The sequence below is a fragment of the Bidens hawaiensis genome, unplaced genomic scaffold (assembly GCF_021521415.1).
Source record: "Bidens hawaiensis isolate Kalapana, Puna unplaced genomic scaffold, B.hawaiensis_p1.1 tig00008858_1, whole genome shotgun sequence".
NCBI classification, from domain to species: Eukaryota; Viridiplantae; Streptophyta; class Magnoliopsida; order Asterales; family Asteraceae; genus Bidens; species Bidens hawaiensis.
The window spans coordinates 534,011-553,574 of NW_027491639.1; the positions used below are offsets into that span (position 1 = coordinate 534,011).

The 19,564-nt window shown below is 35.9% G+C and overlaps 1 protein-coding gene across 1 annotated transcript; it reads left to right on the forward strand.

The window, feature by feature from the left end:
- Positions 1–3,512: 3,512 nt before the first annotated feature.
- Positions 3,513–3,935, forward strand: LOC143530197 (ethylene-responsive transcription factor ERF122-like). The gene has a single exon (XM_077025808.1). It carries the CDS (start codon positions 3,513–3,515, stop codon positions 3,933–3,935), a length of 423 nt encoding a protein of 140 aa, XP_076881923.1.
- Positions 3,936–19,564: the final 15,629 nt, after the last annotated feature.

Genomic DNA, 19,564 nt, shown 5'->3' on the forward strand with positions numbered 1-19,564 from the left:
GATCATAATCGTATAAAATAACCACAAATAATAGTTATATGTATTCCTAGTGAGTATACAAAAAAATGTATAAAATCTTCTGCATAAGTAGATAGAATGTAAACAGAAAAGTTAAAACATATGAAATAACCACAGTTAGAGAAGTCAAACAAACAAAAACCTTATGGCTAAACTAGAACATTTGTTTGGGAAAATGAGATGGGTATTAAGTAATGTGTTTAACTTTGTAAAAAATTGTGGGGTACGTATGAGATAGGCAAAAGAACAAACAATCAAAATGCAAAGAGACGAAACTTGAAGAACAACTCATCGAAGACAAGCAGTTAAGAAACGTAATTAAGAACAACACATCGAAGATAAGTAAAAAAAAATTATAGAGGCAAGTAATTAATTAGTGCTTTCAAAAATTTAGATAAATAATTAAGCTAAACAATCAAATTATTTCAAGCATGAATGACATTAATCAATTCAATACCTTGAAATATGGCATGTATCTTTTGTCGTTCAAGATTTGAGGTGGTACAAATTCAAAAGTTGGAACTTTTGGTCTTATAATGTCGCGTGCTAGACCTTGAAAACCTTTATCTCTACCAGATATTGAAAACCTTGAAAACCAAAAAGTCTTGTTTGGTAGAGCATTTCATGAAGTTCTAGAGGCAATATCTGGTAGAGATAAAGGTTTTCAAGGTCTAGCACGCGACATTATAAGACCAAAAGATCCAACTTTTGAATTTGTACCACCTCAAATCTTGAATGACAAAAGATACATGCCGTATTTCAAGGTATTGAATTGATTAATGTCATTCATGCTATTTTATTTTGTTACTTAACTAATTTCAAATTATATTTAGGATTGTATCGGATGTATTGACGGTACACACATAGGGGCCTGCATCCCAGAGAGTCAACAACTACCTTATATTGGTAGAAAAGGGGTACCAACTTTCAACGTAATGGCAACATGTGATTTCGATATGTGTTTCACATTCGTATCGATCGGATGAGAGGGTTCAGCACATGACACACGTGTTTTCATTAACGCAACCCAGGATAGTAAATTCAACTTCCCACACCCACCTGAAGGTAATATTTAAAATTGTTTAAACATATATATGGAACTGTTTCTAGTTATTTTTAATAAATCCCAACGTCTTTTGTTTTTCAACTCCTTTAATAGGCAGATATTATTTGGTTGATAAAGGATATCCATGCAGAAAAGGATACCTTGTTCCATATTCCAAGACAAGATACCATCAATCTCAATTTCAAAGAGAGCCCCGAATAATATGCAAGAAGCTTTCAACCGTTCACATTCATCTTTACGAAGTTATATTGAGAGGTCATTTGGAATTTTGAAGAAATGATTTAAGATACTTGGTACAATGCCCAAGTATAGCGTTCAAACACAAATTGATGTTATCATGGCTACATTTGCATTGCATAACTATATACGTAATTCTCAAGAAGATATAATGTTTACTACAATTGAGCAACATCCAAACTACATACCACGAGATGAACTTCATGATGTTAGTAACCATGACACGAGCACCAATGGTCTATTTGAATGAGCAACGAATGAGATGAAATTTGTTCGCAACAATATTGCTACTTTGATATGGAATGCACGACAATAACGATATAACAACATTATATTTTATTCTCGACTGTTTGGTATTGACTATGTTTTATTTGATTGAAAATAACCATGTTTTATTTATTTAAGAAACACACACACATATATATATATGTAAGTATATATCTGTGTGCGTTTGATTACATTTAGTATTATGTTCTTTAGTTATTTATTTATGTCTATTTTGGTCATTTTATACATTTTATTAAAAGCTTCAGCTTCTCTACCAAACACCTAAATATATCTAAAAAGCTACAGCTACCAGCTTCCAGCCACCAGATACCAGCTAGTTTTGCCAAACATACCCATAATATAAAAGCTTCAAGCTCCTCTAAATAGACACTACCAAACAAGACTTTTTATTAAATATGAGCTTTTTCCTAAAAGCTTGTAGCTAGAAGCTCTTAAAAGCTCTTTGCCAAACATACCCACCATAAGTATTATTATTATTTTATTATTACTATTATTGTTTTTAGTATTACTATTATTATTATTATTATTATTATTATTATTATTATTTCAATTACTTTATATTGTCTCATATATATGTATTATAGAGCTGAGCGTCTCTCTGGAAGCCACCTCTTTATCCCGTTGGATAGAGGTACGGTGTGCCTACATCCCACCCTCTTCAGATCCTACTTATAGCTTGACTGTTGGTGAGACTTAACCGGGTATGATTGATTGATTGAATCAAATTATTTCAAGAACTTAATAACTATTTTAACTTAGTTGCACAAATAAGTAAACAACATTACCCAACGACAATCAAAATATATAACCACAATACAGAAAAACAAAAAAGTTAAATTATAATTACAAAATAGCGAAGAAAAAAAAATGATAGTTAAAGATGTAAAAACAAATATATCATATTAATAAAAAAATATTAGATTTAAATAATCTCAACTTTTACTTGTTGGCCATAAAAACTCTCAACTAATGAAATATTTATCATTACTCTTAACTTTCAACTTATTTTCTTTTACCCTGAAAAATTAATTACTAGACCCTAACTTTATTAGTATTGTTGTCAATGTTAAGTTTAAAAAATGTTGACATAATTTAAAAAAAAATGTGGCTCCCACTACACGACTTCCTCTCACTTCCACATGATAAACCCTAACCAGCCAATGGCCATCGCCGGTTAAACTCCACCACCTGCAACCATCAACCACCATCTGCAACTACCCGGGCACACCAATCTTCCTTTGGTTAAGGTTTTGTGGAGAAGAAAGAGGAAGTAGCTACTAGCTAGCGGCGTGGAACCCACAATTTATTTTATTATTTCATCATTAAAAAATATCACATTAGCAATAATACTAACGGAGTTAGGGTCTGGTTAGTTTGGAACTTGGAAGTGCCAAAAGAAAATTAATTGAAAGTCAATTGTACATGAGTCATGAAGATACATATTTTGTTAGTTGGAAGTGTTCTCGATCGACAAATGAACGTTGGAATTATTTAAATCCAATAATTAGCCATGTAAATTGAAAAAAAAAACGATATAACAATAAGTGTGGGCCTCTGCACGCTTTCAAAATTTATTCATTGCAAGTTTGGAAGTGCTTAATGTTCTTTTTGTAAAATATGAAACCTCAAGTACTTAATAGTACAAAACATTAATAAACGCGGTGAAGTTTTGTAAACTAGCTGGCGACACATGTATTATAATCATGCTCTTGTGATCATTTGACTGAAATCAGACTCACGTGCGGCATACAAAACTATATAAGCTATTTAGAAACCCATTCTCACAATATGAACTATCAACTATCCAACCAAAATGTATAATAAAAGTACTACTACTACTACTAATAATAATAATAATAATAATAATAATAATAATAATAATAATGTTGTTGAGCATTTCGCCATGGTTTCGGCACTCAACCATGTCATACGAAGCGATAACAACCTTAGTGGTGGAGTTGTGATCGTAGCGAGTCTTCAGGAGCAAGAAACATGTGACGCTTGTGGATTGACGGTTCCAGACAAGTGTTTGGGGTGTGAATTATTCGTTAGAGAACAGGCGAAAAAATTTTCTGGGTCTGCTAGTGCTAGAGAGGAGATGAGGATGAAGAAATATAGAGGGGTAACTTTAAAGGCGTCGGGGAATTGGGGTGCGGAGATTATGATTCCAGGAAAAGTGCGGAAGTGGCTAGGGACGTTCAAGACCGCGGAGGAGGCAGCTAGAGCTTATGATAGGGCTAACATGTACTATAGAGGAAAGAACGCTAAGACGAATTTCCAATGGAGGACTACCCGGAGATTCTACAAAGGCATGCATTGCTCGTAAATAAAGTTTAGTGAATATTAATTAGTACAATTTATCTATCCGCGGTAAATTGCGCTAATTTGTATATTATATATACAATTTTGGAAGAGTTGTGTATCATATTGTTGTAAATTTTGGTTCATCTTTTATACATCATTATCTTCAATTACTTTAATTATTATTGTTTTTCAACGCAAGTGATTTTAATATTTATAAAAAGCACATATGAGCTTCTAACACAGGATTCAATTGGTGTGTTGGTGATAGGTCTCAAGTTAAATCCTTGGATGGGCTGGTTTATGTGTGTTCTAACACAGCTTCTTACACATGATTCAATTGGTGTGTTGGTTACTGGCTGCGCGAGAGGGGATGGTGACCGAGTTCGATGGTGGTGTTGGCGCCCTCATGTTTTTGAGTGAAGTGGGTGTGTGAATAAACAATTTTATACACCCTAGCAACGTGGGGGATCAAATACTAGCAGTGGCGGACCCAGAAGTTATTTTCAATGGGTTCATCTTTTCTCGGTTATCAAATTTTTCGCAACCAAATGTTAGAATTTTCAGGCGGGGCATAGCACAAATGAAAATACGGTATTATAAAAGAATATTAATTAGAAAACAAACAATCAAATAAATGAACAAGAGCTTTACGGTTTTATAGACAAAAGATTTACATGAAAGAAGAAAAAAATAATTTAATTTATAATGTATACACAAGAGAAGATAAGATGCGAATGATATATTGAAAACACACAAAAGGACTGATTAAGAAAGACTCATCGAACCTGGAAATTTCAGTGGAAAGAGATTAATGAACATGAGTTTTACCACTAAATCATCTTAGAATTTGTTAGAACATATTTAATTATAAAATTCTTATGAGCTCACTGATAATTTTTCTATGTCGTTTCTATGAAAATTTCAAAAATATATCATTGGGCTCCGGTGCACCCATGGGTTCCTATGTAGGCCCGCCAATGAATACTAGTTAATATATTAAGATGTGGTGATTTTAAATTATTTACGTGAATGTATGCATTTAAGTTTATTGTGTTTTTTAAATGACAGTGTTCATCAATTGACATAATATTTTCCAACTTCAGCCATAGTTTTGAAAAATACTCAAAATAGTCATTTTTTTGTCGGGTCCGACGTAAACAATACCCCTTCGACGGAATAGCCGAACCTATAACAATTCACCACGTGTGAAAATGTTCCTTCGGATCTGACGGAAGAGTGGAACGCCCAACGGAACAATGAAGGCTCCAACAGAAGATTAAACTATCGCCTTCAGCGCTGCATATCCTGCTTATGTCGGAACCGTGGAAAATAACAAGGGTTCGTCACTTTCTTACACGGACTTCTCAACAAAAACTGTGATTGTGGAAAATAAACAAGTTTTGTTCTCCTCGAAAAACAAAACAAATTACACTATGGATTTGCTTGATCATATGGAGAAATAAAAAGGATAGATATTGGTTACGAAGGTTTAGAATTTGAGACGTAGAAGATGAAGTATTACGTCATAAAATATGCATAAATTGCAATCATTTTTTAATAGTAAAATATGTATAAGTTAACCGGAAAAGAACATTGAACCAACGAGGGCTTGCTCCAATGGCAAGGAATATGATGGATGACCCGAATGTCCGAGGTTCGAATCCTGATTCCGACCGAATTTTACCAGAGCATTAAAACTTGTCGTGCATTCGGAAGGGGTGAGCCAACTGGGTTTTACCGGGAACGCCAAGCCAAACTCGGATGTTAGCGTGGATCCCGATCATATCAACATAGTTGGCCTGAGCAGGGTGGCGGGGCGCGACGTGTTTGCGCAATGAGATAGCTTAACCGTAAAAGTCACGGTTCGAAATAAATAAAATAGAAAAGAACATTGAGTAAACTGATTTTTGCATAGATGTTGACTTTTACCATGTACAAGATAATCACACATAATAGATGAAAATTAGAAATAGAATAATCACACACGAAATATTTATATGCAACTTGCGAATATTACGCAAATAGATACCCTATATATTGTCATAACATAACCTAAACCAGAATGGTATGAAATTTGAGTGTAGGAATTAGACTTGCTAACGGGCAATTTCACACAATGAGCGAAATGAAAGAGGCAACAATTACAAAGGGTGTAGGTTATGAACCTTTTATAGAGCAATGGGGACTCCTTAGGGAACCACCAAATATTCCAAGTGTACCAATGCAATTTCATCAAATGCCCTGTTTTACCTCACTGGTGAGCCTGTTGGAATATCGTTTTTGACTGCTTCGAGTCATGACGAACTTTAGATCATTCGCTAAGTTGATTCTTTATTGGATACTTTGAACTTTGTTATACATTTGATAACTAATTGTTGTATATTTCAATATAATAATTTTAATTGCATCGCATAACTCCCGAGTATAGATGTAAAATTTTTTAACTTTATATTATTATATCTCAAAATCAAAGTTTTTGTAATTTTTGTCATAAAATAACTTATTTATTTTGTTAGGAAGTAGGATAATGTAAGAGATTGTCACTTTTAATTGTCCTAACTCCTAAATACCAAGTACTAATAGCAAACAAACTTATAACTAGACTTATGGGCATAAAACCTAGTACCAGAACCGACCCAAATGTACTCAACCCAGAACCGGACCTGGTGTACCCGACCCGGAGGTACAAACTAGGTTTCAGTTTCTCAGAGAAACCGTACCTGGAACCTAACAGGATCCACCGAAACCGGTTTCACATATACTCGGTCAAAATCCTAAACCGACCTGACCAAAAACCGATAAAAACCTGGCATATTGGCAAAACCGGTCAGAAACCGACCATAGAAGTAACCGGTTCCTAGCTGGTTCCGGTTCCAAAACAAACCCGGTTTATGCACATCTATTTAAAACACTTTTGATTAGGCTAGTACAGACAGTTTTTCAGCCCATGTGTGTGAGTGTCTGGCACTTGGTATGATCCAACCCAGATCACAAACAATCTGCAAGTCCAAAACCATGTTTCATTACAATCCAGTTTAAAACATGATCAGAGTGGGTCCTACAAGTATCAAAGTTGACTTCAGGTTTTTCTTTTAATATACTTCTTACTTTTAAGTAAGGAGAAAAAACAAAGGAAAAAGAAAAAGAAAAGAAAAAAAAATAGAGATTATGAAAAAGGTTCGTTATATTCAAACACGTCTATATGGCGAGTTAACAACTCTATACGACTCGTATCGTATAGCCCTCTCACATGACTGACTATTAGTATAGAGGGAACATGATAACAGCTTTTTCAGTTTATATGGATTGTTTAGCCCCTGTACGAGCCGTATAAGCTTCAAACACTTGACACTCTGACACAAAATGACAAAATTCTGCACCTACACGGCTCGTATAGACTTGCATGATATCCAAGTAAGCTATATGATGGGGAAATAACCTATGCCAAAATGGAAAGACAGTGATAGAAGAAGAAATGGACAGAAATTATAAGTACAAACTGTGATGTCATAAATATTTACAAGAGGCTACTGTTTATGGGAAGACTTTGGAAGCAAAAGCAGTGATTATAAGTACAAACGGTGATCTATTTGATCACACCGCGGCCGACACATCTAGTGCCACCTTGGCAATCGGTAAATCGGTTCTTTGTTTTGACCAGAATTTTGGGATCTTGGCTGAAGTGGGGACTATGTTTGACATTGTTTGGTGTGTGTATATGTAAGATAAAATTATATATATTAATTTATTAATATAAAATAAATTATTTGTAAGTCAACTCTCCACATAATTATTTATTTAACTACAAGAACATATATTAAAAATATTCTATCGATAATTATTCGATTAACGTAATTACTCTGGCTATCATAATTGAGGGTTTTCATTATTATGTGTATATAAGGCCAAACGTAGTTGGGCGAAGGTTGGGGCGAAAAGGGGCGACAAGGTGGTGGAACACCGCCCGGCGATTTTTGAGCGAAAAGGGGCGGGGCCGACATCTACTTCTCGCATTTCTTCCTTTCCTTTTTATTATTATTATATTGTTTGTGTGTGTTGTGTATATATATATGTATATATATATATATATTACCATAACACCATTACAACTCAAAAACAAATTTTCATCTCTGACTGGGCGCCAAATGTCGCAATTCACCCTAATTTGTAGCCCCTCCACTAGGCATAGCCTAAGAGAAGGATTAACACCATTAACCCTAGCCGTCACACTGCCACATCACCATTAGTCCTCTCTCTCTCTCTCTCACTCTGAACCGTGAGCTAAATCTCTCACCTAATCCCCATCATAAACCGTACACCCTAAACAGGAAGTTGATTGCGGACTATTGTGTCATCTATCAATGTGTTAAATAGAATCACATATACACGATTCATATACGCAAAATGGATTTGTGGGCGCAAAAAGGCTTGACCGGATATGAGATGAGGATATTAGGTACGGTTGTTGTTGTTATCCTTCTTCATATCACGAAATTGATCAACAACTTCATTACAAATGAGGAAGAGGGGGTTGTGTGTGCGTGTGTTCGGTGTATATAAGAAAAGTAACTAATTTATATGAGTCAACGATAGCTAGTTACTTGAGCCATATTATCTAGTTACCTTAACCAAATATAAAACATCAAAAACCTAGTGCCATTTTGAATGTGTGAGCCATCTACGACATAATAATATTGCCTCAGTTGTTATACGCTGGACGACATACGCATTTACATTAGGGCCTTAGGGGAGGCACAAAATATGAGGGACTCATGCCGAGCAGGCGAGCATGAAGACTCAACCAACACAAATGGTTTAGTTCGTTCATTTCTTATGGTACGAGAGGCACTACCCCATTGGTTCGGATGCTTTTACATTTATGTAATTCATATTTTGTATACGGTAATTGTACTATTACCCAAACACATCCTCCTATATACTAAATGTAATTTTTTTTATAGATAGTAGTATGAAATAACCACATATAATAGTTATTTGTATTCCTAATAAGTATAAAAAAAATTGTACAAAAACTTCTACATTATATATAAGTATAGGGAATGTAAATAGAAAAGGAAGAAAGTATGAACTAATCATAGTTTGAGATGTCAAACAAACTTGAACCTTATGCCTAGACCCAAACTATTTGGATGGAAACTCAGACAGGAATTGTGGGCTATGAGATGAAGACGATAATATCCACGTGTACGTATGCATGCATGATACCCAACCAATACTAAACCATGCGTGACACAAAGTTGTACGTACAATAAATAATTAAATATGATATGATACTGATATTACCAGTAACTACTCAAATTATCATCCTCGCGATCTCTCAACCATAATTTAAAATTATGTGCAAAACCACCTATAGCTACAGTCAATGTTCAAAAATCCCGACTAGACACTGATTAATCCATGATTCATCGCTAGTCCACACTTCACTAATTGATTTTGGACTAGTCGACTAATTAATCAGTCAACGGTCAAATCCGGCCAAAATCGGCGGTTTCTGGCAGCAAGATTCTAACCAAAGTCAGTGGTTTCCGGCGAGATTCCGACCAAAATCAACGGTTTTCGACGAGATTTAGCCAAAACCAGCGATTTCCAGTGAGATTCCAGCCAATTTCAGGCCAAAATATATTTGTGTAAGTATAAAATTGAAAATTATATATAAATGTGTGCGTGTATATATAAAACTAAAAAATATACATTAAAATCCGATCTGATTAATCTCGAGTAATCTCGATTAGTCGTTAGTCCCCACCTAACCGTCCGACTACCGTCTAACGATTTTTACAACACTGGCTACAGCAAGTCTATAAGCTTGGGCAAAAGAGAAACACAATTAGAAGAACTACGCAATTAAGAACAACACATCGATGATAAGTAAAAAAGATTAATAGAGATAAGTAAGTAGCTAGTCAATGCTTTCCAAAATTTAGATAAGTAATTAAGCTAAACAATCAAATGGTTTCAATAACTTAATTACTATATTCTAACTAAGTTAAAATATTTGGTTCTCTTGTCTACCGGGGAGGAAGATTAATATTTGTGGGTGGTGAGTTTTGGGTAATCTTATCCCAACTCGGTCTAATTTAGTGACTAATTAGGTATTGAGGTTCTGTCTAGTTTATGCCCATTGTGTAATGACGGAATATAATCTGTCCTTCATGTGTTTGGGGATTGTAATGCGCTAAAGAACATTTGAATTTTGGTTGAAAGGTGGCTCGATGTGAATTTGCAAATTTTAAGATTTCCTTCGGATTTGATGGATTGGGTAGACAGCTCTTCGTTAAGTGTGGCTAAGAAAGAAGTTGTAGGTTCGATAATACATGCGACTTGGTGGACTATTTTAATGCTTCAGAATGATTTGGTCTTCTTGAAAAGTCGACTAAAAACTCGTGGTTGTTTGATAATGTTATGTATTTAACTTTCTACTGGTTCTCGAGTAAAACAACAGGTGTAAGGTTTATTGGATAGAGTGGATGAAAAATCTCATACTTTAATTTTCATGTAGTTTTTTTTTCTTTCTTACTCGTCTAGCTTCTGGCTGGTCGATGCTTTATAAAATTTCACCGTTCAGAAAACAAAAAAAACTATATTTTAACTTAGTTGCACAAATAACTAAACAACATTTAAACATCACAACACAATCAAAATAAACTAGTTAAAGATGTAAAAAAACAAATATACTTGCATTAATTAAAGAACAACCATTCTCATGCATTATTCTTGGACATGTGGAGGGGGGCCTATATACCCCATGCTATATATCCATTGCAACTAATTTAACTGCTTAAGGTACAAAACATTAATAAACGCGGTGACATTTTGTAAAATAGCTGGCACCACAAAATATCATGCTGTTGTGTTACTCGGACTAAAATCAGACCCACATGCGGCAATATAAGCTCTTTAGTAACACATTCTCACAATTTCAATATTGAGCTACATATGATACATGATATATATATATATATATATATATATATATCCCTCCAAGAAAAATGAACAGCAACAACAATAATAATGTTGAGCATTCCGCGATGGTTTCAGCACTCAGCCATGTCATACGAGGCGGTAACAACCCTAGTGGTGGAGTTGTGTTTGTGGAGAATCCGCTGGAATAAGACACATGTGTCGTGTGTGGACTGACGGTCCCAGACGAGTGTTTGGGGTGTGAATTGTTTGGTATGCGAGAAGAGACGAGGATGAGGAAATATAGAGGAGTGAGTTTAAAGACGTCAGGGAATTGGGGTGCGGAGATTATGATTCCTGGGAAAGTGAGGAAGTGGCTTGGGACGTTCAAGACGGCAGAAGAGGCGGCTAGAGCTTACGATCGGGCTAACATTTACTATAGAGGAAAGAACGCCAAGACGAATTTTCCAGTGGAGGACTACCCGGAGATCCAACCAGAAGACCTGCACTAAAAAGCATGTGTAAGTAGGCTGGATTTATAGTATGCATTGCTAGTAGTATAAATAAAGTCTTCATGAATATTAATTAGTACAATTTATCTATCTATGGTAAATTGTATGAATTAATATATTAGGATGTGGTGATTTTAACTTATTTACGGGAATGTATTACGCAACACGACGCTGTTAAAGTTCATGTTTGTAGGGTTTCGACCCTATTAAGGTTATTGTTCAGGACAATAACCTTTCCATATTTTTTTATTATGTGACACTCCAAAATCAGTTTTTACTGCTAAGGTACTCAGCCCATTAGCAATGATTGGGTGTGTATATTGCCAACTACAAGAAATGCCAAAGTAGTTTATTAAGTAGTCAGCAAAAGTCAGAATTAAAGATAATAACTGAAACTGAAATGGTAGTTATACTGATCCCCTAATGTGTATAGTGAAAGTACAAAACAGGTTGGTAGCTCTAAATGAACCACGCAAGTTCGTGTTCGTTCTGCATGAACATGTAACCGAACAATTTTTTTTTGTTTATGTTCGTTCATTAAGAAAATATGCATGTTCGTGTTCATTGAGTTTAACCCTAAACGAATAGTTCACGAACGTAAAGGAACATAAATGAATATAAAAAACAAACGTAACTGAACAAACATAAGCGAGCACAATTGAAGATGCTTGAACAAACATAAACGACATAAGTTAGCTTAACGAACACAATGGAACAAGTCTTGTGCCTTTATTTATATAAATATAGATAACTACTTGTGCATTATTTAAAATCTAAACGAACAAACAAAATGAACGAATGCAAATAAACAAACTTAAACGGACATCCACGAACATGAATTAACAACCAAAACATGTGTTCATCTTCGTTCATTTAGTTAAACGATCATAAACGAATTTCTTGCCGAACATTATGTTCATGAATGAATGTTTGGTTAACGAACATAAGTTAGCTTAACGAACACAAAGGAACAAGTCTTGTGCCTTTATTTATATAAATATAGATAACTACTTGTGCATTATTTAAAATCTAAACGAACAAACAAAATGAACGAATGCAAATAAACATACTTAAACGGACATCCACGAACATGAATTAACAACCAAAACATGTGTTCATCTTCGTTCATTTAGTTAAACGATCATAAACGAATTTCTTGCCGAACATTATGTTCATGAATGTTTGGTTTGTTTTCAATTGACGAGATTCATACACTATATTCGATATATGTTATTGACGAGATACATAAACATGAAGCAAATAGATATATCATATATGTCTAGCAGTCTAGATATATTGTACAAGCAAGGTTAGGATAGGATAATACTTCAAAATCATATTATGTTAGAGTGTGTGTGTGTATACACACATCAATAAGCAACATGTCTTCTATATCTAAACCTGCCTTCAACACAACTAGAGACTTTTGTTTTTTTACTTTGTTCAACAGGTTTGTTCATTATTTACTTTTGATATCTTAAAATGTCACGAAATCATTATTACTATGAACAACCTTTAGCGTAATAAATTACTGGTGATCCATAGTGGCCAGGATCATACTGTGACTTGAGGAGAGGTTGTTGCTACCCGAAAACTAGGAAGCCAACCAAAGATTTCAGTATCCATGAGTTTTGGCCAAATTATGTCCCCGTTTGATCAAAACATGATACTTGTGAGCCATTGACATAATTAGGTTTGATCCCTGAAATCAAAACCCGAGTTGTGTTTTTTTATAAAGAAAATAAAAGTTAATGTTATGTTACTAAATATAACAAATGCTAAATCTAGTATGTGTATGTATATGTATATATATAGGTTTCAAATACTGAAAGTGTGTTACAAGAGTAATGGCCAACACAATAACACATGCATGACTAGGTGGCGATGGTTTGAAGTTTTGATGTTACGAGTGGGAAAAAAACATGATACTTGTGCTGAATCGGTTTTCGACGAGTGGGGTTACTTTGAGGCCGGACTTTCTAGAAAAAAGCTGACCTTCTCCATGCTTAGACGAGTGCGAGTACGACTATTTATGCAAAAAGTACAATCATATTTGGAAATGTGAAGTAGGTGAATTAAAATGGACAAGCTAACCGACTTTAATCACAAAAGACAAAATTACACCTATAAAAGACAAGATCACCAACCCGTGTCTTGTCGTTAGACGAAAATTGCACGGTAAGGCTGAGGGGTGTGGGGCTTCAGCGGGGGCGCGAGAGCCCCTCCGCTCGCGCCCCCAGGCGCGAGCACCACACCACCGAGGCGCGAGAGGGGCGCGAGAGGGGCGTGAGCGCGGAAAACTAGGCGGGCGCAAGGTGGGTCGCCGGAGAAAGGGGGCGTAAAGGAGCATTGGGAGAAGTGAAAAAATCCGTTGGATCATTTAATTGAGCCGTTGGGCTCATAATTTAATAAAAAAAAAGTTTTTTCTTCCTATATATAACCAATTTCATATAAATCAATTACCACAACTTCAAAAAAAAACCCAAAATCAACCCATCTTCCCAATTTTTTTTTAAAAATAATGTCGTCGTACTCGTCTGATTCCGACTCCTCCGAAGAGGATGATTTGCTTCTTCATGTAGGAGGAGTTTTGACCGCAACCGTGGTCAATCTCTTGCAAAATCAAGCCCATCAACCTCGACTCCCGAGGGTTAGAGCACCACCTCGTGATCGTGATCGATCGGGTGCTAACGATACTTTGATTAAGCATTATTTTAGCCCTCAACCGGTATATGCGGAGTCGGATTTTCGAACTCGTTTCCGAATGAGCAGGCAATTGTTCATGCGTATAGCAAGTGATTTAGAGGCACGGTATCCCTTTTTTCAACAAAGGGAGGATGCTAGGGGTCTCCCCGGTTTTACCCCTCTTCAAAAATGCACGGCTGCTATCCGTCAATTAGCGTACGGCATCTCGTCGGACGCTTTGGATGAGTATTTACAGATGTCGAAAAGGGTTGCACGTGAATCCCTTTATTTTTTCTGCCAAGGTAAAAAACAATAATTTTACTTTTTATTAAATATCAACCAATGTATGACATTAATTTTGTAATGTATATTGTACGTAGGAGTCATATCGACTTACGCTCGGAGATATCTGCGTAAACCTACAATGTATGACATCCAACGCATATATGAGGTGCACGCAGAAAAACATGGTTTTCCTGGGATGCTCGGTAGCATCAATTGTACGCATGTTGGATGGGCTATGTGTCCAACGGCCTGGCGAGGTCAGTTCCACCGTGGTGATCATGAAGGGCCGACCCTTATACTTGAGGCGGCGGTGTCACAGGATCTTTGGTTTTGGCATGCTTTTTTTGGTGTTGCTGGGTCAAATAACGATCTTAATGTTATCGATCAGTCAAATTTGATCAACGACCTTATCGACGGGGTTGAACCACCTCAATCTTTTGTTGCAAATGGAGAACTCTTCAAGTACGGGTACTATCTGGTCGATGGTATTTACAACGAATGGGCTTTGTTAGTTCAAGCTTTTACAGATCCAATCGCCGACAAACGGAAGTATTTTACGAATAAGCAAGAGTCTGCTAGAAAAGATATTGAAAGAGCTTTTGGAGCTATAAAAAAACAATATTATGTTCTGGCGAACCCGATACGTTATTGGACTCGGGAGAGGATAACGGACGTCGTCTACACGTGTCTGATCCTACACAACATGACGTTAGAAGACGAGGGCAAAGCTATCTGCCAAAACTACCAAGGTGACATTCCGCCACAACCGTCCACAATCAGTGATCAACAAAAACTTCACAACATAGCAAATATCAAGAGCCGTGAGATACACGGGGAGCTTCGACATGAGTTGGTTGAACATTTGTGGGAGAGGCGACCCGATGATCTTGTATTAGATTAGTGTTATTATTAAGTATTATTGTTTGTTTAATTTTTAGTATGTTTTTTTTGTAATTTGAATTTTAAAAAAAATGTGTGTTTTTTTTAATAATTTATGAGTTTTTTTAATAATACGTTTTTTGAATATATTTATAAAAAAATAAAAAAAAATCCGCTGGAGCCCCTGCTCGCGCCCCTCCACACCAGGGCCAGGGGCTCCAGCGGGGGCTCCAACACCCATCTTATCCAGTTTCTCTCTCTGCCACACGTCACAATATTATTGGCTGGAGCCCCCACTCGCGCCCCCGTTAGAGCCCCCCACACCCCTCAGCCTAATTATTCATGGGTGAAAATTATGTCCAATGGTGACTTATTAGATGGAAATTATGCCTTAGTGTATTTTCACTCAATTAGTCATAATCAGACTTAAATATCACCCAACGGGACATGATATACGTTTTATGATCCGGTTCGTTCGTTTACAAGAGTTTGTTTATTATGTCAAGTGATGTTATGTGTACGCGGTTATTTTGTTTTATTGTATAATAAAGTCAACATGTTAGAGTTATTTTATTGGTTATAAAATCAATGTGTGTGTTTATAAATATTTTAATCAATATTTAGATTTTCTAAGGTGCTGTTTGTTTTTTAAGATAAAAACTGTCTGTAATTTGATTTCATGTCTGCAACTGAAGATGTGGTCTAAAGATCTGCAATCTGAAAATATAATACTGTTTGTTTTATAAACTGGATGTCTGCATAATGAGTGGAAGTGAGTGGTGGTGTACGAACTATAGAAGTGGGTGGTGGTGATGGACGGTTTTGGTGGGTGGTGGACGGTGGTAGTTGACGGCGATGGCGTCCGACAGTGGGTGGTGGTGGTGATGAATGGTTGTGGTGGGTGGTGGCGGTGATGGACGGTAGTGGTGATGGATGGTGGTGGTGGCGGACGAGGGGTAGTGGTGGTGGATGGTGGTAGTGGCGGCGGACGGTGGGTAGTGGCGGTGGATGGTGGTTGGCGGCGGCGGGGGATGGTGGCGGCGGCGTACGGTGGGTGGTGGTGGTGGCGGACGGTGGTGGGAGGAGTGGATGAGAGGGTGGTTGCAAAGGGAGAAAAGTAGGGTTTTTTGTGAAGATGTGTTAAGCAAGGTTTCATTGCTTTTCTTTTAAAATGAAAGAAGATAACTTCAGATTTGTTTTAAGAAGAAAAATAAACAGTCTTCAACGGTAATGTCTGCACGCTTGTAGACATTAGCTTCCTTGAAGATGTTTGAAGAAAAAACAAACACCACTTAAGTGAATTAAACCCTACATATCATCACAACATGATTAGCATCATTATTGAATAGTACAAGGATTTCTACATAAAGTACAATACTTGAAGTAAACCTATAACAGAGAATGTGGGTTATGAACCTTTTATGGAGTGCTACGAAATTCGCTACGAATTTCACAAATTTACTCTTAAATTTTCTTATTTTGATATTGCTACGGCTTTTGTCACGGATTTTATTTTGATATATTCTTTAATATTTTTTATTTTCTTAAATTGCTATGAATTTGCTACAGATTTTACCAAAAGTTTTTTTTATTAACATTTTAATATTCACTTTTTAGAATTTGCAATGGATTTTATAAATATATTTTTATTATACTTATTTTCTCAAGTTTGCTACGGATGTTGCTACGAAATATTTTTTGCAACCAATTATCCGTAGCTAAATCGTAGCAAAATGTGTCCCTTGCTAATCCGTAGCTAATTCATAGCAAAATTTGCAACCAACTTTTTCGTTAGCAAAATTGCGTAGCATATGACTGTTTGTGTAGTAGTGTGTGGATTCCTCAGGGAACCATCAATTATTCCAAGTGTACCAATGTGTGATGCATGGCTAATAATCTCATCAAATGCCTGGTTTTACCTCACGGACGAGCCTGCGAGAATAAAGTTGAATTTTCATCGTTTTCATCTGCTTCGAGTCATGACGAACTTTAGACCATTCATTCTTATCAATTCTTTATTAGATATTTTGAATTTCGTTACGCGTTTGATGATTGTTGTATAATACAAGATAAACAAACGTCATTCGCATCTCGCAGCTTCTTTCAATATATGTGATTTCTTTCTGACATTACTATAAAGGTATATCATATCAAAAAACTATATGTTTTGTGTTCTGGAGTTTTTTTACTATGATCATATGGTTAAGACGAGATTGGGGCATTGGGCTACAATTCTACTAAGGCTATAACGGTATTAATTGGGCCACTCCAAGCCCAGTTTACATTTCACAAGTCCCAAAAACTTATGTATTATAGGGATTTGATCCTCATACACCACCCCACATACCGATACGGCTCGTATAGGTCTATAAGGCCGTATAGGATACGAATGACTGACAAGGGGACAAAAAAACAGTTTTTTGCAGCCTATACGACCGTATAGACCTATACGAGTTGTATAGGCATTAAATGGCTCGTATTGGACCATGAGAAACCATAAAACCTATATGGTCGTATAGGGCTATACGACCGTATAGAAAACATGTGCAGAAAAATTCAGATTGTCTTTTGATCACTACTATCGCTGCCGGAAAACGACTATACGAGTCGTATAGTGTTATACGACAACATCAGACAGATTTTCAGTGCTATACGACCGCATAGACAGATTTTCAGTGGTGCGGGTCGAAAAGAAGAACGTTTAAAATTGCCAAAAAAAATATGATGCAAGTCTGATAATATATAAAAAAAATTCATAAAAAATGTCTATACGACCTGTATAGGCCTATACGAGGCACTATAGACTATGATCGACAACATCAGACACAAACTGACATGATTCGGCTGCTATACGACCGTATAGCCCTATACGAGCTGTATAGAAAAAAATGGTATGTGAGAACCGTAGATGGTGTGGAAGGATCCTAACCCATTACAATAACACAATCTGGTTCAACACATGAATACATGATTAGATTGATCCTACACTACGTGCAACTTCATACATAAACTCATATATACGAAATTTATTATTGCAATATATATTTAATACGAATCCGAAGCTAAAGTCGTACAACTAGTGATTTTTAACAAATGAACTTATACTCAGCTCGTCTCAAACTCGAGCCAGTTTTCATCTTATTACACTAGCTGGAGTTGACTCGTTTATTCTTTTAATTTTAATTTTGTATTTTCTAAAATACTTTAATTAAAAAGTTAAAACAATTTCAAATGTTACACAAGGAGAGTAACTAACTTATTTATATGGTGGGGGGGGGGGGGGGGGTTGTTATAGGCGAGTTACTTTAGCTGTCTAGCCAAATCAACTCAAGTTATATTCGAGTTATCTCCAGCTCAAAACCGACTTATAATAAGTACATGAGTAAGTGAACTCATGCTAAATCAACTCGATTTTTTAAGGTACTACTTTAAATGAACTAATAAGAGTTAACAAAAGTTAATTTAACAAGCTCTATAGGTAATGAGTTTGGGAGAGGGGGAGGTGGAAATGTGGAATGAAAAGTTTAGGGGGTGACTTGTAATATGCTTTAAAGATTAGGGGTTGGTAAAAACTTGTGGGACACCCTTTCCTTTTACTTCAAGTGATGAAGCAAAGAATAAAGCACAATAGAGCCAAATGATTGATTTTCTTTTGTAAAAATCTACATTATTGCATAGGCACAACTTCATATGCATGATTTACACATCATTATAAAATAAGTTTATTTTTTTTGGTCATATTCATTATGCAACTATTTGAAAAGTTGGGTACATGACCATATGCTAAAAGCAATGAGGTATCATTGTGGGTGATAATAGGTGTCTCTTCTTCTCATGTTGCGTTGAACGATAGTCGCATGAGTTTAGTCGGTAATACATGATTGGGTTAAATTATCTAATTTCGTATCTTTCGTTACAGTAGAGGACCTATTCGAACAACCAAGTAAACAAAAAAAGAAATAAGGAGGAATGTCAGGTAGTTCAAGCAATGTCGGGCATTACGTGTTGGATGATCAGGAAATCATGGAACGATATGGTATTTAATAGCAAACCACTTTCGTTGAATTACGTGATTGATGAGACTAAAACGACCTCATTTTTCTAGGTGAAATATGGAGGCAAACGATCAACCTTGGAGTGAAAAAGTGGTGTCGTTTTAACTTTATTAATTTTCCTTTGTAGTAGTCGTTTAGCTGTTCTTGTAATTATAATCAGTTTGTTGTTTTTTCTTATTTGTATGTTTGGGTCTCTTGCTTCCTGTGAGTCATTCCCTTTATCGTTTTTAGTATTGTTGCCAACATAAAAAAACTACCAAATGCATGAACATATGATTTGACACCAAATGTAGAATACATAATTTATATAC